The 25,510-nt window shown below is 43.0% G+C and overlaps 3 protein-coding genes across 4 annotated transcripts; 2 read left to right on the forward strand and 1 right to left on the reverse strand.

Annotated features, from left to right (window-relative positions):
- The first annotated feature begins 484 nt into the window (after positions 1 to 484).
- On the forward strand, positions 485 to 6,943 carry LOC142400814 (GDP-L-fucose synthase-like). The gene is made up of 10 exons (XM_075486038.1): positions 485 to 547; positions 2,535 to 2,692; positions 2,787 to 2,901; positions 3,012 to 3,140; positions 3,226 to 3,299; positions 3,395 to 3,528; positions 5,102 to 5,233; positions 5,314 to 5,393; positions 5,481 to 5,580; positions 5,664 to 6,943. Exons 2-10 carry the CDS (start codon positions 2,535 to 2,537, stop codon positions 5,717 to 5,719), a joined length of 978 nt encoding a protein of 325 aa, XP_075342153.1. The 5' UTR covers positions 485 to 547; the 3' UTR covers positions 5,720 to 6,943.
- Positions 6,279 to 18,210, reverse strand: bmb (brambleberry). Its single transcript, XM_075486035.1, has 13 exons — positions 16,912 to 18,210; positions 14,106 to 14,353; positions 12,446 to 12,574; positions 12,189 to 12,374; positions 11,856 to 12,078; positions 10,826 to 10,942; positions 10,565 to 10,744; positions 9,177 to 9,383; positions 8,936 to 9,086; positions 7,028 to 7,086; positions 6,816 to 6,940; positions 6,598 to 6,719; positions 6,279 to 6,526 (listed from the first exon to the last, which is right to left on the reverse strand). Exons 1-13 carry the CDS (start codon positions 17,027 to 17,029, stop codon positions 6,397 to 6,399), a joined length of 1,995 nt encoding a protein of 664 aa, XP_075342150.1. The 5' UTR covers positions 17,030 to 18,210; the 3' UTR covers positions 6,279 to 6,396.
- Positions 17,214 to 24,723, forward strand: pycr3 (pyrroline-5-carboxylate reductase 3). Of its 2 annotated transcripts, none has more exons than XM_075486037.1 (7): positions 17,214 to 17,309; positions 20,108 to 20,201; positions 20,285 to 20,349; positions 21,557 to 21,736; positions 21,835 to 22,047; positions 23,921 to 24,013; positions 24,106 to 24,723. In XM_075486037.1, exons 2-7 carry the CDS (start codon positions 20,114 to 20,116, stop codon positions 24,307 to 24,309), a joined length of 843 nt encoding a protein of 280 aa, XP_075342152.1. In that variant the 5' UTR covers positions 17,214 to 17,309; positions 20,108 to 20,113; the 3' UTR covers positions 24,310 to 24,723. The 2 variants fall into 2 exon arrangements, with proteins under 2 accessions (XP_075342152.1, XP_075342151.1); XM_075486036.1 differs by lacking the exon at positions 17,214 to 17,309 and adding an exon at positions 17,374 to 18,124.
- Positions 24,724 to 25,510: the final 787 nt, after the last annotated feature.

Raw genomic sequence — 25,510 nt, forward strand, 5'->3', positions numbered from 1 at the left:
TCTTTCTTTCCGTCTTAGTCCTGTAAACACCAAATCAGAGGTGTTTTACACATCTGCCCTCGGGCATCCCCAAGTTTGATGAATGTAAAGCTGCCTTAAAGTTATGTTATAATAACTTAATAAATCAAAATCAGAAAAGGTTTTATTGCCAAGTAATTTTTACATCACGAGGAATTTGGCGTGGTCTTTTTGGTGCCATAAAAACAAAAAATATAATAATAATAAAATAAAGTAATAAATGTAAAAAATGTAAAAATATATGTATAAAGTATTTGTAAACTATTTGAAAATTATAATATTAAGTTATTATTAACTAACTATAATAAAGTTGTAATATAAAACATGGACAATATAAAGTATACAGTAAAATACGCTAAAAAAGATATGCAATTCATCACTAAAACGCGCATGTTAAACGACAAAGTGTAGAATAATATTAACGCTCTTGCTGCCATGAACGCAAACTTTATTTTGAAAATCCTAACCGGAAGTTGATTGTACTTGTCGCCGGTTAATCACTTCCTGTCTGAGCGCTGCTTGCTAACGGGTGAGAAACTACCTTTTCAGACGCCAATTTAACTCTTTAAAGGTTATTTTGTGGCGCCGTATTGTCACTTGTAGGGAAACAAAACTATAGCTAATATTTAGTTTATGTAGAAAGTTTTTATGGCAACAAAAAAAATAGCATTTGCTAAAATGAATAAATGTCAGAGCGGTAATCTGCTGGCACACAAACTTTGGCTAGGGTAGCTTGTTAAGCAGGTTTTTCCACGTCTCTTTCAATGGAAAGCAGGACACAACTCACGGATGTGACCAGTTTAGTGGTAATATCTGAAAATTTAGGTTTGCAATTTAGATTACAAGCCGGTGACCGGACATGGGCTTGGGTGTCTCCAGTTTGATAGACTTTTGACAAGCCGTATTTGTTGATAATCACTCATTTTCAAGTTTCAACGCCCTTTTCTCTGTGGCCAGTTGCATCATCACCCAGATAAATTTCTTCAGCATCACCAAACCCTCCTTTCAATTGATGGGAGGAGAAAAAGTGTCCAAAATGTAAATGTACACCTGTGTGGGGGTCACTACTGCCATCTCACCTGGCCTTTCACATGACATCATTATGGACAATTTGCTGTTTTCTTCAGGAGGTCACCTGTGGAAACAACTTAAAGGAACAGTTCGCCTCTTTTGATATGTAGCTGTATGACATCCCATATCAGCAACATCATTTATGAACATCTTCTTACCCCCTGCTGCGTCCTGTGAGCAGAGTTCCAGCCTCGTTTTGGTGTTGATGAAGGTAGTCCGGCTAGTTGGCTGGGGTTTAAAAAATAAAGCGTCTTGCTTCTCAAAACAATATGCGTTCAAAAGAGTAATACATTTGCATCACAAAATCGTTCCCCAGGAAAAAGTCAGACCTCACAGTGGCTTGGCCCTATTTTTGCCTCCCTTCATATCAATGCGCGGTGCCGCCAGCCGCACCTGTTACGGTGTTTGCTGCTCAGTCTGCACTAGTGATGGGAAGTTTGGCTCTTTTCCGAGAGCCGGCTCTTTTGACTCGGCTCCCAAAGAAGAGCCGGTTCTTTCGACTCCCGAAGAGCACTTTATTTAGGATCTTTTGCAGCCTATATTTTACCTTAACTTTGCAAAAAAAAAATCATTGTTTGTTTTCAGTGTTTTTATGAGAGACCTTATAATTGCCTAATTCTGTGCAGTTATTCTGTGACAAAACCACTCTTACATTTGTTTATTTTAATTAAACTTTTTTATTGCACAAATTACATCCACAGAACAGAACCAAACTCAAGATAATATTAATAATGTCCTCAATTAAACTTTTTCATTGGACAAATGAACAAAAACATGTCTGCCCCGCCCTCCTCTGTTTGCACATCCTTAATTCTCACGTGAATGCTGCATGCTGGTCGCCATGCTGGCCAATCATAACAAAGCGCTGAGGTAACCAGATCTGGGACTGAGCACTGAAAGTGAAACCTAAGCAGCGAGTGGAAAAAAACTGGGAGCCGGCTCTCACTCGATGCGAGCCGGTTCTTCTGATTCACTACAAAGAGCCGGCTCTCAGAACCGATGCTTGTGCGCATGGCCCATCACTAGTCTGCACTTCGGTCTGCACGGTCTACACAGCAGGCAGTGATACGAAGGGAGAGAAAATAGGGCCAAGCGATTGTGAGGTCTGACGTTTTCCTGGAGAACGATTTTGTGATGCAAATGTATTACTCTGTTGAACGCATATTGTTTTGAGAAGCAAAACGCTTTATTTTTTAAACCCCAGCCAACTAGCCGGACTACCTTCATCAGCACCAAAACGAGGCTGGAACTCTGCTCACAGGACGCAGCAGGGGGTAAGAAAATGTTCAGAAATGATGTTGCTAATATGGGATGTCATACAGCTTCATGTCAAAAGAGACGAACTATCCCTTTAACATGGTAGTAGTCAGTAATCTGTCAATCGCCGGCGTCCTGTTCTGTTGCATTCTGTTGTGGATGAATGTTGCGTCTCGCTGTGTTTTCAGATGAGCTCTCAGGGTGAATGCGTTGCCACCATGAGGGTGTTGGTGACCGGAGGCTCCGGCTTGGTGGGAAGGGCCATACAACACGTGGTTAAAGAGGAGGGTGGAGCCAAGGAGGGAGAAGAATGGATATTTCTGTCCAGCAAAGATGCCAACCTCATGTGAGAGCCCTGCCTCTTCTACAAAAGATATTCCCACGTGTCTTAACATTTACTGTGCTAATGTGCTAACGTGCTAACGTTGGTCCGTCCTCAGGAACATGACGGAGACGCGGGCGGTGTTTGAGAAGCATCGGCCCACCCACGTCATCCACCTGGCCGCCATGGTGGGGGGACTTTTTAAGAACATGAAGCACAATCTGGACTTTTGGGTACGAAGAACCCCGATTTCTGCTAAACATTCAACGAAATGTGTTAAAGATCGACTCGTCTTGTGTCAGATTCATTCTAATGTTGCTCCCGATGTTCCCGTCTCCTCCAGAGAAACAATATCTACATCAACGACAATGTGCTGCAGGCAGCGCATGAAGCAGGTGTGGCCAAGGTGGTTTCCTGTCTGTCCACCTGCATCTTTCCCGATAAGACCACCTACCCGATAGATGAGACCATGGTGAAACTCTCCCGTCCACGCTCTGCACCATATTGTTGGCATGAATCAGTGAAATCATAACTCTTCTTAATTATCTCTACATCAGATCCACAATGGTCCACCCCACGAGTCCAACTTTGGCTATGCCTATGCAAAAAGGATGATCGATGTTCAGAACAGGTATCCCGTTGGCTCAGTTTACAAAAAAAAACAGGAGAAACGGTTATTCGGCTGCAGGAGTTTGACACGTTTTCACCGTTTTGTGCACTTTGCAGGGCTTATTTCCAGCAGCACGGACGCTGCTACACAGCTGCCATTCCCACAAATGTTTTCGGTCCTCACGACAACTTCAGCATAGAGGATGGTCACGTGCTGCCGGGCCTCATACACAAAGCTTACACCGCCCAAAGTAAGTAAGACTCAGAATATTGGGAGATACGGCTCAGGTTTGAGCTCCAGTTGGGTAATGAGTTCTTTTTAGATAAGGTGGACCTTTGCTGTTAAGGGTTTTGTATGAAATCAGAGGGATTTAAATTTTTTATAAGGAACAGGTGGAGAGAAACGCCATCTCTCGTGGTGGTACGAGTCAGTTTAAAAGACTAATACTGGTGAAAAGTTACTTCAGGGCTGGTAATGGTGGTGTTTCTGACCCATGCATCTTAAAGGGGAAGTTAGTTTTTTTTTTTTAAACCTGGACCTTATTTCTGGCATAAAATACGTTCATCTACTCACCGATAACAGTTTGGTGAAAGTCGGCGTCCTTCTGAAGACATTTAGATCACTATAATGCCTTATTTAGAGACAATACAGCCTCTAAATAAGGCATTATCTGTCTTTATTTCACCAAAACTTTAAGACCAATGAATGAATGAACGCGTACTATTGCACTGTTCGCTCAGAGCTGCCGTGTTGTTGTTATCGGGAGCTTTCTACACACGTGTCTACTGGGATGACGTCATCAACGTGCGCCGCTGCAGCACAGCTTATTCACTCCGTGCTCTGTGACGTTCGGCTAACTTCACACAGAGTTTGCTGCTGCTAGTTTTATGCAACATGGCAGAATATTTATCAGATTTGGATGACAAATTGTACATTGTGTGGTGTATATGCGTTTCATGATCCACTAAACTCTTCATTGTTCTTGCTTTTCTTTCCTATTGCGTTTCCTCTCTGTAATCATTCCCTCTTTTCACACTGGCCATGAAGGCCAACTATTCTAATTGTTGTTACTGATTTTACTATCCTATGTTGTTGACATTCTGCCGAAGGGACTAAAGATGGAAATTAGCCATTGGCCATAATCTTGCATATTTACATGTATTGTCCCTGCTTTAAATAAATAAACTCAAACTTTGAGTTTCATCCCAGTAGATGCGTGCACAGAAAGCTTCCTATAAGCCCCCCGGATAACAACAACACGGCAGCTCTGAGCTAACAGTGCAATAGTACGCGTTCATTCATTCATTGGTCTTACAGTATTGGTGAAATAAAGACAGATAATGCCTTATTTAGAGGCTGTATTGACTCTGCCCTGTTCTCTCCCGTTATATGGATATACACCGATCTAAATATCTTCCAAAGGACGCTGACTTTCACCAAACCGTTATCGGTGAGTAGATGAAGGCTCAGGACGGGAGATTGGACTGAAGACAAGTTTCGGTGCAATCTGTTGGTTTCCTTAGCTAGAAAATTGATTTTGAATTGGCTCTATATGAATGAATTGGATTATTTTATAAATAATTATGATTACAATGAATTGAACTTTATTATTTAAGTGCCTTGAGATGACATTTGTTGTATTTGGCGCTATATAAATAAAAATGAATTGAATTTTATGCCAGAAATAAGTTCCAGGTTTTAAAAAAAAAAAAAAAAAAAAAAAAAAAAACTGAACTTCCCCTTTAAGGACAGATACAGTCGAGAAGCAGAAGTAGGAAGACTTGTATTCATTTGAGTAATTCCTTCTTCTCCATGTTGGTCAGAGGAGGGGAAACCCCTGGTGGTCTGGGGCTCCGGCGCTCCCAGGCGGCAGTTCATCTACTCCTTGGACTTGGCTCGCCTCTTCATCTGGGTGCTGAGGGAGTATCCAGAGGTCGATCCCATCGTTCTCTCCGGTGAGTCGGCGTACGCACAGTGGGGCTCGTCGGCCGTGGAAGGCGAGCTTTAATGGTGGCGTTGTGTCTTTTGATTCCAGTCGGCGAGGAAGACGAAGTGTCCATCAAAGAAGCAGCAGATGCGGTGGTTGAATCTTTGAGCTTTAAAGGAGAAGTCATCGTATCCTTTGAGTGACGTAGACGCCATCGTTAGAAGTTCCGTTTCCCGTACTTCTGTGTGCAGTTTCCTTGATTCTTTGACGTTCAGTTCGACACCAGCAAAGCAGATGGCCAGTTCAAGAAAACGGCCAGCAATGCAAAGCTGCGCCGCTACCTGCCGGACTTCAGATTCACACCCTTCAAACAAGGTGGGCCCGCTTGTGCACGCAGAATAGTCTGGATTTAATCTCACTTTTCTGCGTCAGCTGATGTTTGTTGTGCTCGCTCTCAGCTCTGAAGGAAACCTGCGATTGGTTCGTTGCCAACTACGACACGGCCCGGAAGTGAAACCTCTGCTGGAAGTCGGTCGTGCCGACAGGCGGAGAGATGATGCCTGGAAGAAATCAGCGTTCGTCTCCACGGGGAGAAGGCGGATCGTGAATGTTTGATCCTCTCTGTTACTCACTTAGCGACAGGCTACAGCAGCCGTGTTGCAAACCTCTTATTTAACAAAAATAAATCAATTAAAAATGGTTGTAGCTGCAGGAAGGAGTAGTCTAACGCCTAGATGTTAATTTCAGTTTTATTCACCATTTGTCTTTAAATCTAGGTGGTGGCACAACTTACAGTTCTTGCAATCACTCCATTCTCTAGGCATCTTTTTAAATTTGGATTGATAGGATTTGGAGGCTTAAATGATGGGGAAAGGGATGCACCTTATGTAAAGAACAGGTGATGTTTGTCCTGTTTTTGTTGGTTTGTTCGGTAATGACACCAAAATAAAAGCTTTTCGATATTTCTAAAGTTTTGCAAAGCTTCATTATGGGGTTGAAAGGTTTTTTTTCAGCTACAGAACAACTGTTCCCAACGAAGATGTCAAATAAAATAATTTATTTAAAAAAGACAGACTTAAAACATTGGATTTAGTGCTCGTTAAACAAACTAATTCACAGAGGGTTAAAAGCAGCTGCTCAGCTTTAGAGGGGACGGCTCCTCTGAAGGAAACTTCTAGGCAGACGAGGATTTCAGGACTTGACGTAAGAGCTGTGGCCCCCTTCGTGGATCCGGCAGTACTCCTGTCCCGGGACGGCTCTCTTCTTACAGGCTTTCCCTGTTTTTGTGATTCCGTTGCACAGGTGACGGCCTATCAGAGAGCTGGACCAGAGGCAGGAATGTGAGCTTTTAAATTCACGTACTTTGGGGTCTGATAATAAGCTAACACGAACCTGGTGCTGCCCAGCGACGGGGCAGGACTCGCACTCCTCGAGTCGTTCCCAAAGTCACGCGAGTCGTTCACGGCATCAAAAACGCCCCCCAGGTTCTTCAGCGGGATGTCGTCGATGCGACCCTGAGAAATAAGGAAATAAATGAGGAAATAAGGATCTGAAAAGTGCCGACAGTTTTAATCTCTACGTATAAAATGAGATGAACTTGGTTTGCTCACTTGTGAGAAAGCTGCGTGTGGGAGAAGTCTGGGAGTCGAGTGATTCAGTGTGCCAGGAGGCATAAAGCCGGGCTCCGGGGCCGGTTTCTTGTGAGGGGGAGACACCGCCGATATGCCGAGATCACCTGTAAGAAAGAAAAAAAAATAAATAAATCATGAGGAAATGTGAAAATGAATCTACCAGAGTTATAGAAGGAAAACCCATTTCCCACCTGATAAAAAGCTGTCCTGATTGAACAGGTCGTCGTCCATGAGGTTGTCCTTTTCATCTCTGAGAAGAAACAAAATACAATCCATCAAATAAAGAATTAAAGGGATATTTCGTTTGTTTTTTGTTTTGTTTTTTTAAACCTGGACCTTATTTCTGGCATAAAATACGTTCATCTACTCACCGATAACAGTTTGGTGAAAGTCGGGGTCCTTCTGAAGACATTTAGATCACTATAATGCCTTATTTAGAGACAATACAGCCTCTGAAAAAGGCGTTATCTGTCTTTATTTCACCAATACTTTAAGACCAATGAATGAATGAACACGTACTATTGCACTGTTAGCTCAGAGCTGCTGTGTTGTTGTTATCGGGGGCTTTATACGCACGCTTCTACTGGGATGAAATCGTATACGTTCATTCATTAGTCTTAAAGTATTGGTGAAATAAAGACAGATAATGCCTTATTTAGAGGCTGTATTGTCTCTGTTCTCTCCCGTTATATGGATATACGCCGATCTCCAGTGATCTAAATATCTTCCGAAGGACGCCGACTTTCACCAAACTGTTATCGGTGAGTAGATGATGGTATTTTATGCCAGAAATAAGGTCCAGGTTTAAAAAAAAAAAACAACTTCTCCTTTAAGGGATTGTGCGGAGTGCATTGGTAGAGAAAGAAGAGAAATAATCAGGCGATGAGGCCAGAACACATGATGCTCCTGTTCTTCGATGATATCCAGTTTTCAGCCATTTTTCCTGATTAGATCGTTCTTACTTCTACCTGGCCGCTGCTCGTACATCCTGACTCTCTTACGGTGATTTAGAAGTCGTTTTTGGCTTCGATAGAAGTGCAGTTTGATATAGAAAGCATATGTAAAGTAGATTAAATGTTGAGGTTGAAATATCCAAAGCTATTCAAGCCAGCGTCGTTAAATGCCACAAAAAAAAAAAAAAAAAAAAAAAAAAAAAAAAAAAAGGTCCAACTACTTTGTCACCAGCTGATGTTAACTGCCACTTTGTAAAGCACCTATGATGGAAATATATATAATTTAGGACTAATTGTGTGTCTGGGTCCTATGAATTCAGAAAACAGCCGATAGATGCATTCAAAACACAGTATCACTGATCGAAATATTGTCTTATTTCCTTATTTATAATAACTTGAAAAATGCATGAGCCCAAGATTTGTGTGGTCGGGTGCAGCTGCAGTGAGATGCTTCCTGTTGGTGCTCATGATGCGGGTCATACCATGAGATGAGTAGCACAGCAAAAACTAACTGTGGGTCAAGTACATACACTGGAAAAAAAATCAAAGTCTTACCAAGTATATTTGTCTCATTGAGTATCTCATTACACTTAATATCAGACACAACTGCCTAACAAGTACCATTTCAGCCAGATATAGGGACTTGTTTGAAGACAATACACCTGGAATATGTTGTTAAATGAAAAAGTCTTGAAAACAAATTGTTTTGAGTCGCATATCATATGAAACAAGCTTTTTTTTGACATTTGAAGAGGTTTTTAAGCTAATTTCAAGATCACTTTTATCTCATAAGTCCTAAATATCACATCTTATTTCAAGAAATCTTGACAAGCCGATTTTCACTAGTTCCATTGGCAGATTTTTTTGCTTATTTAAAGCAAAAACATCTTTTATTTGTTGTTTTTTTACTTATTTTTGGAGGGGCATTTTTTCCAGGGTATTAACATGTTTTGTCAGTTTTAAGTGTAACGAAAATATTCATGAATGAAAAATCTTCTGCTTTTCTGTCCCAACCCTCACTTCTTCGTATCATCATCTGACCAACAGTCCAAAATTAAAAAGGTGGGTTTCTGGGAAATTTCTCAGTTTTTAGAGGAAAACGCTCGTCTGCAGCGTTGTGTGTACCGTCGTACTCCCCGCACTCACCTCTGTGGGGTAGAGGAATGCGGATACGATTGGCAGGATGGCGCCGGTTCCTTTTGTGGCTGCACGACGTTGCACAGGGCAACAGGCAGAGGTGCAGCTGGCTTTCCTCTGATCCGGAAGCCCGCCAGCAACCGTCTCACAAACCAGTGACCTGCAGACATAAAACATCATGAGACAAAATGGTCGTGGATCCCGGAGACGTGTTTTTTTTTTTTTTCCCTGAGTTGCTGGGAGTTTGTACCCAGAGAGGCGGTGATCAGCAGCAGGCTGAGGCCGGAGAGATCCAGCGCCGGCTGCTGGTTGACCTCAGCCGCTGCGTTCAGAGGCACCGTGAGCAGGAGCGCGGCTCGAGAGAAGCCCGAACAGCGGAGGAACGCCAGCAGCACCGCGCACACCACGAAGTAGCCTGTGTGAGCGACACACGTCCACATGGCCGTCAGACTCAAACCTGCGGATGAGACGAGCAAAACAGGGAAACGTCACAAAGGTTTTACTTTCAGAAAAGGAAAGAAAGAGTCAAGTATCCCTGGTTCTTGTTCACAAGTGGGGATAGAAAGGAGGGAATGTTGCACCGGTCGAAGCCATCGATTTACCAGTCAGTGTTCCAAGAATCAACCCTGGCAGCTCTCGATTTTATTTGACGCATCCTGTCAGTGCACTTTATAGTAGAAAGTAGAAAGATTCAGAAGGCGGAGAAGGCTAGAATTAAAAAAGGAGGAAAGCTTTGGAAACAGACGCAGCTAAATATGCAAAAACTGGAAACTTTTTCACTAAAACGAGCGGTTTGTCACATCAAATGAGGACGATGAAACGGGTAACATGTTGAACTCTGCCCGCAAACCACCGTTCAAGTTAAATAATTATCAACTCAATGAATTGCGTGACGTTATATAATTTAAATAATAGTATGATGCGACGCCACATAACTGGGAAACTTTGTCTTGTAGCCCCTCAGAGTCAGAAGCACCGAGCAGCAGCCATGAGCCCACAAGTCCAGAGAGGGCAGGTAGGACTGAGTGAATATTATTAGAATTAATATAATAAAAAAGTATGGTGTTGACCTGCTCTATGAAAAGTGCCCTGAGATGCTCGATGATTCAGCGCTACATTAGTGAAACTGAGCTGAATTGATCAGAAGGCTTTGTAAAAAAGGAGATTTGTGCTGAGAATTATGTTTTTAAAATGTGATTTAGTGTCAGAAGCAGAGCCAGTAGTGATAGTATTAGTTCCAATATGACCACTTTCTATGCCCAAACGATAGTGACGACCCATTATATTTTTTATCATTAAAAGTAAGATAGTAAATACACAAAGCCCATGTAATATGAAATAAAGCTGCATATTTTGCCATTGGAAATATCCTAATTGGTTAAGTCAAAATGTGTTTTCCATTTCAAATGTAAGGTTAGAATGACATGATTTTAATAATAGGTTGTGATCTAAAGTGGGCTGATCTGAGGCATGAAACTCCAGGGCTGAAAGTGAGTCCCACTCCGGCCCTGCTGAAAGGAGCTAGTTGAGGTGGTCCGAGCTTCTGGAAGCCCACCAGGGGAGGTGTGTTGTCCTGCTGGGAAGGAGGAGGTCAGGGGATCTCTGCTTAGACTTCGACTCGAGGGTCTCATGGCTCACCTGCCCAGCCGAGGTATCCCTGGATCATGCGAAGCCTCTCCTCTATCCGGCTCTGCATGTTATCCAGGTAGTGCAGCATGACTCCCAGCGTGCTGTTCATGCGCTCCAGTTTGAGCATCAGGTCGGCGTAGTACTGCGAGGTCTGGTCCTGGTACTGCAGGAACTCCGACATGCTGTGGTCTGTTCAGCCACAGAGGGGGAAGGAAAACTCAAGTCTCAGCATGGATTCCAGATTTGAACACAGCTCACTGAACCACTCACCGATCTTTTGGTAGATATCGTGAGCTTGGTGTCGGACGTCCGTCAGGTCCTTGACTATCTCCTTGTGGCCGTCCTGCACCTCCGAGCTCTGGAGCTGCAGATGCTCACTCACATTCTCTACAGAAAGAACATGATCATCATTACTGCGTCTCTCAGGAACAAGTTCTGCCAGGTTATCAGTCCAGGGCTGTGTTTGAAACCACATACTGATCGATCAGACAGTATGCAGAGCGTTTACCCACAATGCATTTCGCTCCTGCCCGAGCCGAAATCAGCCGGCCTGAAGCTGATTTCTCTTAAGCTCTAAACTCTGTAAACTTTAGCAACATTTGAAACATTTTCAGGTGAGAAAGTAGTCGTTTAGATCCCCAACGTGTTGAAAACCTGACAAAATACCGGCTGTTTACAATTTAGTTCCCACGAATTCGGAGCTACTAAAGCTAGCCGCAGTGAGCAACGCACTTCCGGTTATTTTCACAAAATAAAATAACCGTTGCCTTTTATCATAGGGAAAGCCATTACCATACAATTGGTGCTTTTGTTTTGAAAACAGGAAGTGAACCTACCCTCGGTGTAGCTAGCTTGAAACTGCCGTTTTGACAGGAAATGACGATCGGCGACGTCACGTTACGTTGCATCTTGGGTAGTTTGAGTATGAGTAGTAACCTCATGATGCATACCCAACATTTCAGAGAATCTAGTATGCATCCGGGAACTTCTCGCTTACTCAAACTCGCATACTAACTCAGAAAGTTGGTAGTAGGCGTAGTAGGAGAAGTATGCAGTTTCGAACACAGCCTAAATTGTTTCCATGTGGATCTATGGTGGGAGGAGCTACTGTGTGTAGTACCTTGCTGCCATTTAGCACTCATTAACCCGTTCTACTTGTACTTTCTTCTTTAAAAACAGACCAAGAAGGTGTTACTGCTCAGAAGCTTGAATGCCGTTCCTCACATTTGTCGCTTAAGAAAAGGAAAATCTGCTAAATTAGTGAATGTTAAACCCTGTTAATCCAGTTGGAAGCCCTCACCCATCCTCTTTGTGATGCCCTGAATGAGCTGAGCCACCAGCTCCTGCCCGGAGGCGATGAGGGCCTTTTCCTGCCCCAGGCGCTCCAGGTTCTCCCGCATGGAGCTCTCCACCTGCTCCTGGCCCTCGTGCAGTTTCCCCTGCTGGGCCTGCAGGGCGCTGTGGCCCTCCAGCAGCTTGTCCAGCGAAGCAGCGGTCAGCTCCTTCAACTCCAGCTGGCCCTCCTGTTTCAACGCAGCCAGACACACACACACACACACACACACACACACCTGTGCTGGAGCCCGATTCAAGGCATCCGAGGTGACGAAAAGCAGGAAGATACCAACTTTACCTTCAGGTCTTTCATCGTATTCAGCTGATTGGTGGCTGTGGAGATCAGGGCGTTGACCGTGTGCTCCGCTCGGCGCCGGAAGAGCTGCTGGCGAGTTGCGTAGCAAACGGCGCGCGCTCGGTTGCTGACTATGTGGTAGGCGCTCCACGTGTCTGAATCCATGTCCGCTGTGCACTCTTTGATGGTCTGAAACCCAAAGCCAAGGGTTACTAAACGTTTTGGGGGAACGGTTGTTGGATTTTAAATTTTTTTTTTACCATTTCCTCTGAACACGGGAAGGTGCGCCGCCCCTCGATGTCCGACTGGCAGTTAAACAGCGCCACTCCAAGCTTTGCGAGATTTTCCTCAGAGAGTGTTTCACAGTTGGACTTCAGCTGAGCCACCACCTAAGAAGGAGAGCAAAGCTTTAATTAAAACTTCTCCATCCATTTTGTCCGCTTACACTGGAAAAAAAAATGCCCCTCCAAAAATAAGTAGTGAAAATCGGCTTGCCAAGATTTCTTGAAATAAGATGTGATATTTAGGACTTTTGAGATAAAAGTGATCTTGAAATTAGCTTAAAAAACTCTTCAAATGTAAAAAAAAAAAAAGCTCGTTTCATATGATATGCGACTCAAAACAATTTGTTTTCAAGACTTTTTCATTTAACAAGATATTCCAGATGTATTGTCTTCAAACAAGTCCCTATATCTGGCTGAAATGGTGCTTGTTAGGCTTATATTATGTATATCGCTCTCCCCAGCGACACTCCCCAGGTGTTCTCAAGCCAGAAGAGACGTATGATCCCGGGTCTGCCCCGAAAAACCTCCAAATGGAGCATCGTAAACAGATGCCCGACCCACCCCAGCCGACTCCTTCCGGTGCAGAGAAGCAGCAGCAAGGGTTCAAATACACAGGCACCAGGTAGCTCCTAGGAATTATACAACTTGTATGTATAATTTTCTAGGGCTGGGCGAGTTAACTCGTTATTATCGCGTTAACGAGTCAATTATTTAATTCAGATAAATATTTTATTGCGCATTAACGCTTTTGAGCCTTTAATGGATAGGAAAGTTCAGAGAGACAGGAAGCAGGGGGCAGAGAGAGGGGGAACAACATGCAGCACAGGGCACAGACTGTAGCCTCTTGTACGGGGCGCCTGCTCAACCCACTACGCCACGGACCACCCCTATTTTATTATTTATTTTATTTTGTAAAAGTCTGTTGCTCACAGGCTTTTACTTTGTAAAAGTCTGCTGCTGTCTGCTGTGGAACAGGAAAAGAAAGTAATCGGCGGATCCACCAAACATGGAGAAGGGTACGGAACTTTTACTCGGCCATTTTCATTTTAAAGTTCTTCCAGACGGCGGAGTCGACAGAACCAAAGTCATCTGTAAACTCTGCCAAGTTGAATTGTCTTCTCAGCGTAGTAGTTCCAGTCTAAAATATCACTTAAAGGCAAAACACACAACTGATAGCAGCAAGTCATTCAAGGAAACAGACAGTGGAGCGAGGCTTCTACATAAAAACTACAGAAAGATGCTGATGTTAAAAGTGTGTTTGCACAACAAATGTTATGGCACTTTCATTCATATGGCAGCACATTTAAAATAAAACTAAATGCTAAAAGCTATACGCTACTTTTGGATTCATTTTTGGATTTTGCGTACAAATGCGATTAATCGCGATTAATTGGGGAAATCATGTGATTAATTAGATTAAACATTTTAATCGTTGCCCAGCCTTAATAATTTCATTTAAAATGATATTTTGCAACACAGTTTCTCATCCTTTTTTGAGCGTGTAATCACACAGATTGCAGGTTTTTATTTGAAGAGATATGTAACAATTTAAATTAAAAAAATTAAATAAAATAGGCATTAAAACTGTTATGTGGTCTTTGAGGGAGGATTTAAAGGCCCAGATGCTCGTGCTTACCCTGTAATGACAGCCGTCCAGAGGGCTGAGCTCCAGCTGCTTTGCCTCAGCTAGAAACTTCTCGTCCGCAGTGACCAACTCAAACTGAGCGTCTTCTCTCAGAGGCGCTGCTGCAGGCGAAGGAGGCGCTGCTGCAGGAGGGGGCGGAGTCTGCCTCAACCACTCAAACAGCCCGCTGGCTGCGGGACAGGTCAGCATGCACACAGTCAGCAGGAGCTGCAGGCGGTGGAGCAGGAGCTGGCCCATGTCTGAATCAGAAGAAGAATGCAAATAAATAAAAAAGAAAACGTGCATCAGGATTTAAATTCAGCTATTATAGAATCAAATCACCAATCTCCTCTAAAACATGAGTGAATTCCTCCTTCATGGACCAACACCTTCCCTTTTATACAAGTTGTCTTTCCAAAAATAACTTTTACATGACAGGAGAAATGAGTGATTTGGGAAATAATCATAAAAACAATCTACTTTTACTTATAAAGAGCATGAAATAAACTCATGAAACACGTTGAAAACAAAATAAAAAGACTTGTTGGCTTTAATGCCCCATGTGAAAAATCCTGCATCTGCATTTAAAGAGTTATATGACATATGGCGTGCATTTAAAGTCTCATTCTCAGTGTGGGCACAGTACAAGTTAATCTGGTTCTTCATACATTACAGAAGGCGGGTGAAACGGAGACCACAGACACCAAAGACAAAGAGGGAGAAATTACACGGCTTTTTTTTTTTTAGATATGAACAAACTTTCAGATAGAAAAATAAATAAAACATAAAGCTCTGGAGAAAGTAAGAAAAATGACATCAACATAACAAGGGAGAGCTTGGCTGGATGAGCAGATGAACTTAAAAGTTCCATTTAAAAAAGATATATATATAAATAAAATAATCAATATTGTTGCTAAACATTGACATGTCCTAGACCATAATTATCCCTACTCAATAATTCCACTTTGCATTCTATATATTGAAAATACTGGCACCTAAAGGCTTCAAATTTGGGCTAAAAAGTTTAAATTGGCATCTAAAGGATTCATTTTTTTTAAATAATTGAAAACTTGGTGGTTATGATCAGAACTGAAGTTGAATAAAAGATCGATGAAAAAAAGTGGAAAAAATATTAATATATGATGTTTTTAGGTTGTTTTAAATCAAATTTATTTGTAGCACATTTCATGTACAAACAGTTCAAAGTGCTTTACATAAAATAAAAGCATTGCAGCAGGGAGTGCAAGAAGCATTAAAAATACATAAAAGAATATAAAGAGAAACAAATAAAATCATTTAAATGAATTTAAAAACAGGCAACAGTCCAGATAAGTTAAAAGATATTTCATGCATAGACACATGAGAACAGAAATGTTTTTAACCTGGATTTAAAAATGTCTCCATTTGGTGAAAGTTTAATCTCCACTGGCAGTTTGTTCCACTTGTTTGCAGCATAACAGCTAAATGCTGCTTCTCCATGTTTAGTCTGGACTCTGGACTGGACCAGCTGACCTGAGTCCTTGGATCTAAGAGCTCTGCTGGCTTTATATTCTCTGAACAGATCACAGATGTAAACCATCAGCAGGCTTTTAAAATCTATTCTGTGACTGACTGGAAGCCAGAGTAAAGATTTTAAAGCTGCTGTGATGTGTTCAGATCTCTTAGTCCGGGTTAAAACTCTAGCAGCAGCGTTCTGGATGAGCTGCAGATGTTTAATGCTCTTTTTGGGAAGTCCAGTTAAAAGAGCGTTACAGTAATCGAGTCTGCTGGAGATGAATGCATGGATGAAAAGGGACAAAAATGTCCCTTTTCAGAAATGAAGGAGTTTTCTTTTTAAATAAAACCAGACATAGCAAAAAAAATGTAAAATCCCTACAAATCAATGTTGTTGCTGATTATTGACATATCCCAGACCATAATTATCCCCGCTCAACAATTCCACTTTGCATTCTATATATTGAAAATATAGCAGTTTTTGTGTTTTTTTTTTTTTTTTTTTTTACAGAAATTGGCGTTTACATCATATAAACCAGTATTTAAAGGGTTAAATTTTTTAAAATAATTGAAAACTTAGTAATTATGATCAGAACTGAAGTGGAATAAAAGATCTATGAAAAAATATTAACATATGATGTTTTAAAGTTATTTTAAAAGGGGACAGAAATGTCCCCTTTAAGAAATTAAGTTGCGTTTTAAATCAGGTATGAGGGTTAAATAAAAGACAAAAAACAAAAGACATCGTGAGTGTGTTTCAGAGCAGATGCAACCTTTTTTTGGGACGGTTTTAGCGTCCAAATCAGTAAAATACTGTGAATACCTCTGGGACACAAAGGAGATGATGGCCACTGAAGGATGTCGGCAGGTGGCGACATCAACTGAGCAATAATCAAGGTTGAAATGATGTTTGAAAATCTAACATAGATGCATCTAATCTGACGTGTATGATCTGACCGAGAATATAAGAATATAACGGATTTGTGCGCTTGATGCAAATAAAAAAAGGAATTTAACCAATTCACTTTTGGATGAGGCGCACAGAGGCTTGCCCAGGCATGCCACAAGAAAACACGTCACATACGCAAGAAAAATCCACTGAATAGCTCAAAAAGCGTCGATCATGCAACGGGAAAACACAAAGATGGATTTTACTGGCAAATAAAACGAGGTCAAGCTGGAGGTGACAGTGGAAAACAACCGTATTTACATTTTTCAGACTTATTCCAAGATTTTTCTCCCACTGATAATTAAAAAAAAATACTAACAATACAATACAATAAACAATAAACATTTAAATATCTGTAAAGCATATTTCACACACCTGTTTGGTCGTGCAGGATGGTTCTGGCCACAGAAAACACGGACTGGCTCGTCCTCGCACAGCTGTTTGAAATAACAGTTTTATACGGCTTCTGCGCAGCCAATGGAATCACTTGCATTTTTCGGGACGAGCTTTAGGGGTGTGTTGGATTTACATCACGGTTTAAATCAATGCCGCCGTCACAAACCGCGTGCGGGAACGCGTCAGAACGGATGATGAGCGCGCCGCCCACCCCCGGCAGCATCTCAGGAGGTAAAAACAAACGCACCAACGGCTAACTGACACTCAGCTGGGTGGTTTAGTGTGGATGCTCCGGGCGTTATAGACGTGTGTAACAGTTAAGAGTTTGTGGTTACAAAACATCGGACATCGGCAGATCCGACAAAAAAAAAAATCAGGTGAATAAACACGCTACCGCCCGCGTTAACCGTTATCTTTCACAGCATCGCGTGTCATCGTGTTTGCATCACTCCGTGTTAGTTTATGGTTGTCCAGTCAATAAGAAACACGTGCATTGTATTTCTAATCTAATCTGCCCCGGATTATTTTCTTGCAGCTCCCTGGCGAGCTGCAGTAGCACGGCCAGTTTTGCGATGTTGTGTTTTTATAAATATACAGTTGTAATATTTTATCGGCACAGCTTTTCTGAACTGTAAGCGAAGTATTGCAAAGATTTTAAGCCAAAAAACCTTGTCCAGCTTCGCCCACTCCAACAGCCGGCATGCTAGCAAGTTATTAGCTAACGGGGCTAACAATGGAAGACTCTGGTATAAAAAAGCAGAATTGGGACGTAAAGGAGACCGAATTCTTCCTCGAAATCCTCAAGGAGCTGGACATGAAGAAGTGCTTGGATGGGAGGAAAGTGAGGAATGACAAACTCTTTAAGACGGCCCACAGGAGGATGACGGCGGCCGGTTACCACAGATCCGTGGACCAGTTAAAGTTTCGCTGGAAACTTCTCAAAAGCGCGTACTACAAGCGCAAGCGGCAGCCCGACTCCCCGACCCCGAGCAAGCTCCAGGGCTGGTGGCGCTACGAGAAGACGATGGTCGCCATCATGGAGTGCAGACACCCGCTGCTCGGTGCCGGGGGCAACTCTGACAGAAACGATGGAAATGATGAGCAGACAGAGGACTCGAGTGGGGAAGCATCCATGTTGCCCTGGCCGCAGCAGCACTGCCCGGAAAATAGCGCTCACAACCTGGATTTAATTGTAGGGGGGACCACCGTCATTACATCCTAAACCGGGGTTCATTAGTTGTGATCAGGGGCGATTTTAGGATCTGGTCTTTAGGGGTGCCCCAGCCCCAGACCCCCCAGTGCTCACAGAGGCACATTATTTCTCACTAATTGAGGCGAACTAGTACATTTATAAATTTTGGAGCCGTATTAGTTTTGCTTTGAGTCGTGTTTTCCCCTACAACAGGGGTCTTAAACGTTTTTCAGGCCAGGGACCCCCAAGCTGATGGAGAGTTGGAGCAGGGACCCCCCCCCCCTACTATTTATATGGCATACAATTGTGTTTTATATTTAACGGGGGCCTAGTGCCGTGTGTAAACATAGCTACTCTGTTATTGTACATTCAACACTGAGCTATTCAAATAATCCACAGATTTGAACTTTAAACATGCATGTAGATGAGACAATGAATCCTCAAACCATCTGTGGATGGCACGTGTTTGCACACAATTTGTGAGAAAAAACTGTTTGAAAAAAAATAAAATAATTAAAAATCATCTAATCAACCAAAGATTTCGCGACCCCCTGCAGTACCTCCGCGGACCCCCTGTTGAAGACCTCTGCCCTACAACATTCAATTTTGACCTCTTCATTTCAAAAGACTTGTGGCTTGACAGGGATAACAGAGAGCCTGAGACAAATATTGAAGATAACTCAACATTTATTTTGGGAGTAAAGAGTTAAACAAATAAAATGGTCACTAAAATAATGCATCCTTGAGCAAAAAAAAAGTGTTTTTGCATAATATAATATTTTAAAAATGTGCTGAGCTAGGGGGTGCCGGGCTATCTCACGGTGGTGCCTTGGCACCACTAAAAATACCCTAGCTTCGCCCCTGGTTGTGATTATCTGTTGTGGTTTTAATGAAGAACAACACCTTGTAAAAAAAATAAATGTAGTCAAATCCAACAGCCCTGCAGTAAGCCCTGCCTCTGTTCAGGGTTTTTATGTTGGAGGAGGTGATCTGTTACTCTGTGATACTCAAAGACTAAGAAGAAGAAAGTCTAAGAATAGGTAGAAAATAGCCCCAGAAACATGTAAAAATAACCAAAACAACACCTCCATACCTTATTAAAGATGCTGGATCCAAATGTAAGCGCTCACCAAATCAACTTCCCAACCCTTAAGGAAGTTAAACTGATGCAAAGACATCAAAATAAGTAACAATAGATGCAAAGTGATGCAAAATACTCCACAAAATAACTGAAAAGAGCTGCAGAAGGACCTCGAAATGATGCAGAAACTCTCAAGAATCATAGTTGGAGACACAGCGAGGTTGGATGTTCTGGTCAGAAATGGATTGTTTGTATACTTCCTCTACGGTTTTCTGAATGTATCCACTCATCTGTGCTCAGATGCTTGTTTCATAGTTGGTTCAGGCTTATAACACGGCTTTACTTCAGCCATCTTTAAGACCATCTGGACCAAACAAAGCATTAGAACCCTAATGAGGGCAGATTGGGTGTTCGCTGATGAGCTGCAAGCTTTCCTGAGATGGGAGGCAACTAAATGCACTGGTGCCGACTCGTGTTTATGAAGTTCAGTGCTTTATTTATATTATATAATCCTTAATCTGTCATATTTGTCCCTTCTTTAGATTGTAAAGTGCCAAAATGATAGTTTAATCTCTCTGATGAGCAACTAAAAGCCGACATTAGTTACTTTACAGTCGCATAAACTTCAGTTTGTGCCCGTCAGGAGGGAGAAAACTGCTCATCCTTGTTTTTTTTGGTTGGCTAAACTCAGAATTGGTTTGGTGATGCTGTTGCATGGCAACGAGAGCCAGGATGGAGAAAACAGGTTGTGGTATCATAACGCCAGGAGCCATTTAAGCTTCTCTAAACATGAGTTAGCACTGATTTAAGTGCCAAAAACAGCATCCAGATGTCCTCGAGTTCATGAAAAATCCTGATGCTTTGTTGATGCTCCTTTGATAACTCCTCAGCTTTCCTTCCAGATAAAGATGGACCCTGATCTGGACTCGCAGCTGAAGATCGGCTTCATCGGTGCAGGGAACATGGCTTTCGGCATCGCTAAAGGCATCTTGTCCGGTGAGTGCAGAGAAAGTTGCTGTGGCACCAGAGTAGTGATTGAGTTGGGGAGTTCACGCTCTATTCTTTCCTCTGCGTCGTAGGAAATGTTCTTTCTGTAAACGTCAAAGTGAGCGCGCCATCCTCCAGGAATCTGGGACGCTTTCAGGTACCTTTTTATCTATTTTATTTTGAGTTCTCAGTTGGGCAGCAGCGAAGGGGTCGTGTTAGTTTACTCATATCAGCACATTAGAAACTGAATTTATATGCTTACAGATGAAGATCCTGTCATGAGGTGTAATATCTATGATCCAATCAGATATTTTAGAAAGGTGTTAGAGCTTCAGCATCTGTTTTATGGATCAACATTTACGGTTTTAATCAACATCGTGTGGCAAAGTTGATGAGCCAGTTTCAGCCCAGCTTCAGCTGTCGGACAGACTCAGAACACTTTGGTATTCAGAGGAGTTCATCGTGGACTGAGGCCTGCAGAGTCTGAGATGTAGCTCTTGGGTTTCTGACCTTGGGGTGACCTTTAACCTTTAACATGCTGACTGAGGCCTGCAGAGTCTGAGATGTAGCTCTTGGGTTTCTGACCTTGGGGTGACCTTTAACCTTTAACATGCTGACTGAGGCCTGCAGAGTCTGAGATGTAGCTCTTGGGTTTCTGACCTTGGGGTGACCTTTAACCTTTAACATGCTGACTGAGGCCTGCAGGGTCTGAGATGTAGCTCTTGGGTTTCTGACCTTGGGGTGACCTTTAACCTTTAACATGCTGACTGAGGCCTGCAGAGTCTGAGATGTAGCTCTTTGGGTTTCTGACCTTGGGGTGACCTTTAACCTTTAACATGCTAACTGAGGCCTGCAGGGTCTGAGATGTAGCTCTTTGGGTTTCTGACCTTGGGGTGACCTTTAACCTTTAACATGCTGACTGAGGCCTGCAGAGTCTGAGATGTAGCTCTTGGGTGTCTGACCTTGGGGTGACCTTTAACCTTTAACATGCTAACTGAGGCCTGCAGAGTCTGAGATGTAGCTCTTTGGGTTTCTGACCTTGGGGTGACCTTTAACCTTTAACATGCTAACTGAGGCCTGCAGAGTCTGAGATGTAGCTCTTTGGATTCCTGACCTTGGGGTGACCTTTAACCTTTAACATGCTGAGGCCCGCAGAGTCTGAGATGTAGCTCTTGGGTTTCTGACCTTGGGGTGACCTTGCTGGGATGTCCTCTCCTGGGAAGATTGACAGCTGTCCTGAATGTTCTTCTTCAAGAAATGATGCTTGAAATTAAATAATTAAATTCCGTAGTTATTAAGTTTCTGACTGTAAATGTCCGAGTACGATCCTGAATTCGCCGAGCCGGTCTCCTCCCGTGTTTCAGGAGCTTGGCGTCGCCGTCACTCACTCCAACCTGGAGGTGGTGTGCGGGTCAGATGTGGTCTTCGTTGCGGTCAAACCTCACCTGGTCCCGTTCATCGTCCGGGAGATCTCGCCGCACGTCACCGACAGACACGTGATCGTGTCGGTGGCGGCGGGAGTAACGCTCGCCACACTGGAGGAGGTGAGTGCCGTCCAGCTGTCAAAGCCGGGAAACTAAACGTGGACTATCCTTTGTGGCGCCATGACGTCGTCTTTTTGTCTTTCTGTTTTCATTTGAAGCTCCTGCCGGAGAACTCGGTTGTCATCCGGCTGATGCCGAATCTTCCGTGCGTGGTTCAGGAAGGAGCCCTGCTGTTTGCGCGGGGGTCCCACGCAAAGCAGGAGGACGGCGTGCTTCTTCGCTCCCTGTTGCTTCACTGCGGTTTGGTGGAGGAGGGGCCTGAGGCCTGGATCGACATCCACACGGGGCTGAGTGGGAGTGGAGTCGCTTTTGTGAGTGTCTGAAGCATTGCTGCAGTCTGCAGACGGTCTAAGTGATGTGTAAAGGACTGATGGACGTAACTTACATGGTGCTGACGCTCATAAATAGCCGAGCAGTCAGACTGTGTTAAAGGAAACCTCAGATCTGCTCTTATCCTCGCAGGAAGTTCCCAGTTTATCTGTACAGCATAATTCAACTACAGGGCGATTCAAAGTGCTTTACAGATACATTAAAACAGTAGAAATAAAAAGCACGATTTAAATTTTAAACAAAAAAGAAAGAAATAAGAACAATAGATAAAATCAGGAGTTAAAATGTGATTAAGTTTTGAGCTTTATTCAAATGCAGCTGAAAGTAGGTGTGTCTTCAGCCTGGACTTAAACACACTGAGTGTTTCAGCTGATCTGAGGCTTTCTGGGAGTTTGTTCCAGACATGTGGAGCATAGAAGCTGAACGCAGCTCCTCCATGTCTGGTTCTGACTCTGGGAACTGATAGAAGACCGGATCCAGATGACCTGAGGGGTCTGGAAGGTTCATACTGGGTCAGGAGGTCACTGATGCATTCTGGTCCTGGACCATTCAGAGCTTTATAGAGCAGCATCACAACTTTAAAGTCTGTCCTCTGATGGACAGGCACAGAGTCGCTTCATCAGATCTCCTGAACATGTGAAGATAAACACTGATCTCCACAACTGGGATTAGAGTCGTACTGAGCCACACATCAGAAAGTCCCAAAATAATTCCATAGAAAATAATTCTCAAAGATTAAAGTGAATAATGAGTCACTGCAGCCCAAAACATTTGACTTGCACTGAACCATCTTGGTCTCTCTAATAATCCTCTCATGGAGTCTCTATCAGCTAACTTTTCTGTCATTTGACCACAAGCGTACAGAATAGAGCGTGTTCTCGAACAGAAAACCATCGCCACTCCATATTTAAATGCACTAAACTTTTGTAGAAGAACACTTGGATCACATGGTATCGCTTATAAATCTCGGACGATTTAACATAATTTTTAGGGCTGGGCAACGATTAAAATGTTTAATCTAATTAATCACATGATTTTCCTGATTAATCGCGATTCATCCAAAAATGAATCCAAAAGTAGCGTATAGCTTTTAGCATTTAGCTTTATTTTAAATGTGCTGCCATATGAATGAAAGTGCCATAACATTTGTTGTGCAAACACACTTTTAACATCAGCATCTTTCTGTAGTTTTTATGTAGAAGCCTCGCTCCACTGTCTGTTTCCTTGAATGACTTGCTGCTATCAGTTGTGTGTTTTGCCTTTAAGTGATATTTTAGACTGGAACTACTACGCTGAGAAGACAATTCAACTTGGCAGTGTTTACAGATGACTTTGGTTCTGTCGACTCCGCCGTCTGGAAGAACTTTAAAATGAAAATGGCCGAGTAAAAGTTCCGTACCCTTCTCCATGTTTGGTGGATCCGCCGATTACTTTCTTTTCCTGTTCCACAGCAGACAGCAACAGACTTTTACAAAATAAAAGCCTGTGAGCAACAGACTTTTACAAAATAAAAGCCTGCGAGCAACAGACTTTTACAAAATAAAAGCCTGTGAGCAGCAGACTTTTACAAAATAAAATAAATAATAAAACCTGCGCTAATGCGTGATTAAAATATTTGTCGGCATTAAATAATTAATGAGTGAATGCGATAATAACGAGTTAACTCCCCCAGCCCTAATAATTTTATACATTTGTCTTGGTTTTTTACTTCATCATGTTTGATATCTATCAGATTCGGCATCTTTTCCCGCCTCTTTCCTAACGTTCTTGTTCACGTACACCGTCTCATCTTATCAGTGTGAAATAATGTTCACTCCTCAGTCATAAACACCATAAATCTGATCTTCTCCACAGGTGTACCTTTTTGCAGAGGCGCTGGCTGAAGGAGCGGTGAAAATGGGCATGCCGAGTGAGCTGGCCCACAGCATCGCATCCCAGACGGTCCTGGTCAGTGTCACAAGTTGTTGGTGCTTTGAAAAGTCGAGCTTTGACTCCCGAGTCTCCCGTGGGTTTAACCTTGATGTGGTGACATGTCGCAGGGTGCTGGGAGATTGTTACGGGATTCTGGGAAGCATCCGGCCCAGCTTCGCTCCGAGGTGTGCACCCCGGGCGGGACAACCATCTACGGGCTCCACGCGCTGGAGCAGGGCGGCGTGAGGGCGGCGACCATGAGCGCCGTGGAAACGGCCACCGAGAGAGCCCGGGAGCTCGGGCGGAAGTCGGCGGCAGGCGGCAGGAAGTGACGGCTGCAGCAGGTTGCCTTTTGAAAACTATTCGCCGAACTTTTAACTGGAGAAGAGCCTCGAAATAAACGGTTTTGTTGCTCATCGTGAAACTCACGGACAAAATGACAAAAAAAACGCTGTTTTTATTTAAGTTTCTTGCCTTTATTTTTTCTATCTTTGATCAGAAGAGCTTAAAGTGAGCAAACAGTATCTGTTTCATCTCTAAACTGACAACATAATTACATGGTCATGAGTCTGTGAACTGCATGTACATGTACACTATAATCTTTTTCTAACTGAGGCCAGAGTGCAGCTTAGGTGGAAATTTATTTCGGACAAAAAAAACAAAGATTTGTTCAGTTCTGAGCAGCTTTAAAGTGAATCTCTGCTCTGAGCTCCTTTCTCCTCCAGCACAGCCTGAACCCTCTCAGATGAGCTGTCTTTCCCTTCCTTAAGAACGGCTTCCTGACAGCCACCCTTCCATGGAGCCCATTTCTGATGAGGCTTGGGCCAACAGCAGATGGATCAGCTGAAGGTCCAGATGCATCTCTCAGCTCCTGTGTCAGGTCTTTGCTGGATGTTTTCCTCTTTCTTAAGGACATCACTTTCAGATCCTGTTCATCTGCTGGAGATAGTTCTTTAGGCCTGACACTTCTTCTTCTGTCCTCCACTTGTCCAGTTTCCTCAAATGTTTTAAGGACATACTGCACACCAAGCTGAGATATGCCAAGTTTTCAGCTAACAGCTCTTTGGGAATCACCTTGTTGCTGCAGAAATCCTGTTTTCTGTCTGTCACACTGTGTTATCTTTGCTGTTTTTCACACATGCAGCTAAAGAAATGGGAACAAATGGCTGCTGGTAACAAAGTGCCCGAAGATCCAATTTAAAATGTGGACACAACACTGGTTCATCCCTTGAGTTAGGAGCCTTTTTTCTGCCTGAATGATTCATAGGTCAGAGTTAAGTGGCTTCACAAAGAAAAAACTGGGCTGAAAATGAGTGAAAAAGCAGAAAAACTCTGAAAGACCTTCAGAAAGCTGGAGAACTGTTGCTGAAGACCACTTTAAAATGTTAGAAGAAAGTCTGGCTGCTAGGAGAGAAAATATGAAGAAATGTGTGCTGGATCCTATGTGTGCACAGTATTGTATTTACTGAGGTAGAAGACTTCATCCTTGGTCATCTTCGGTGTTACGGACCAACGCAAAGAGCACTGAACAGA

The sequence above is a fragment of the Odontesthes bonariensis genome, chromosome 15, assembly GCF_027942865.1.
Source record: "Odontesthes bonariensis isolate fOdoBon6 chromosome 15, fOdoBon6.hap1, whole genome shotgun sequence".
NCBI lineage: Eukaryota > Metazoa > Chordata > Actinopteri > Atheriniformes > Atherinopsidae > Odontesthes > Odontesthes bonariensis.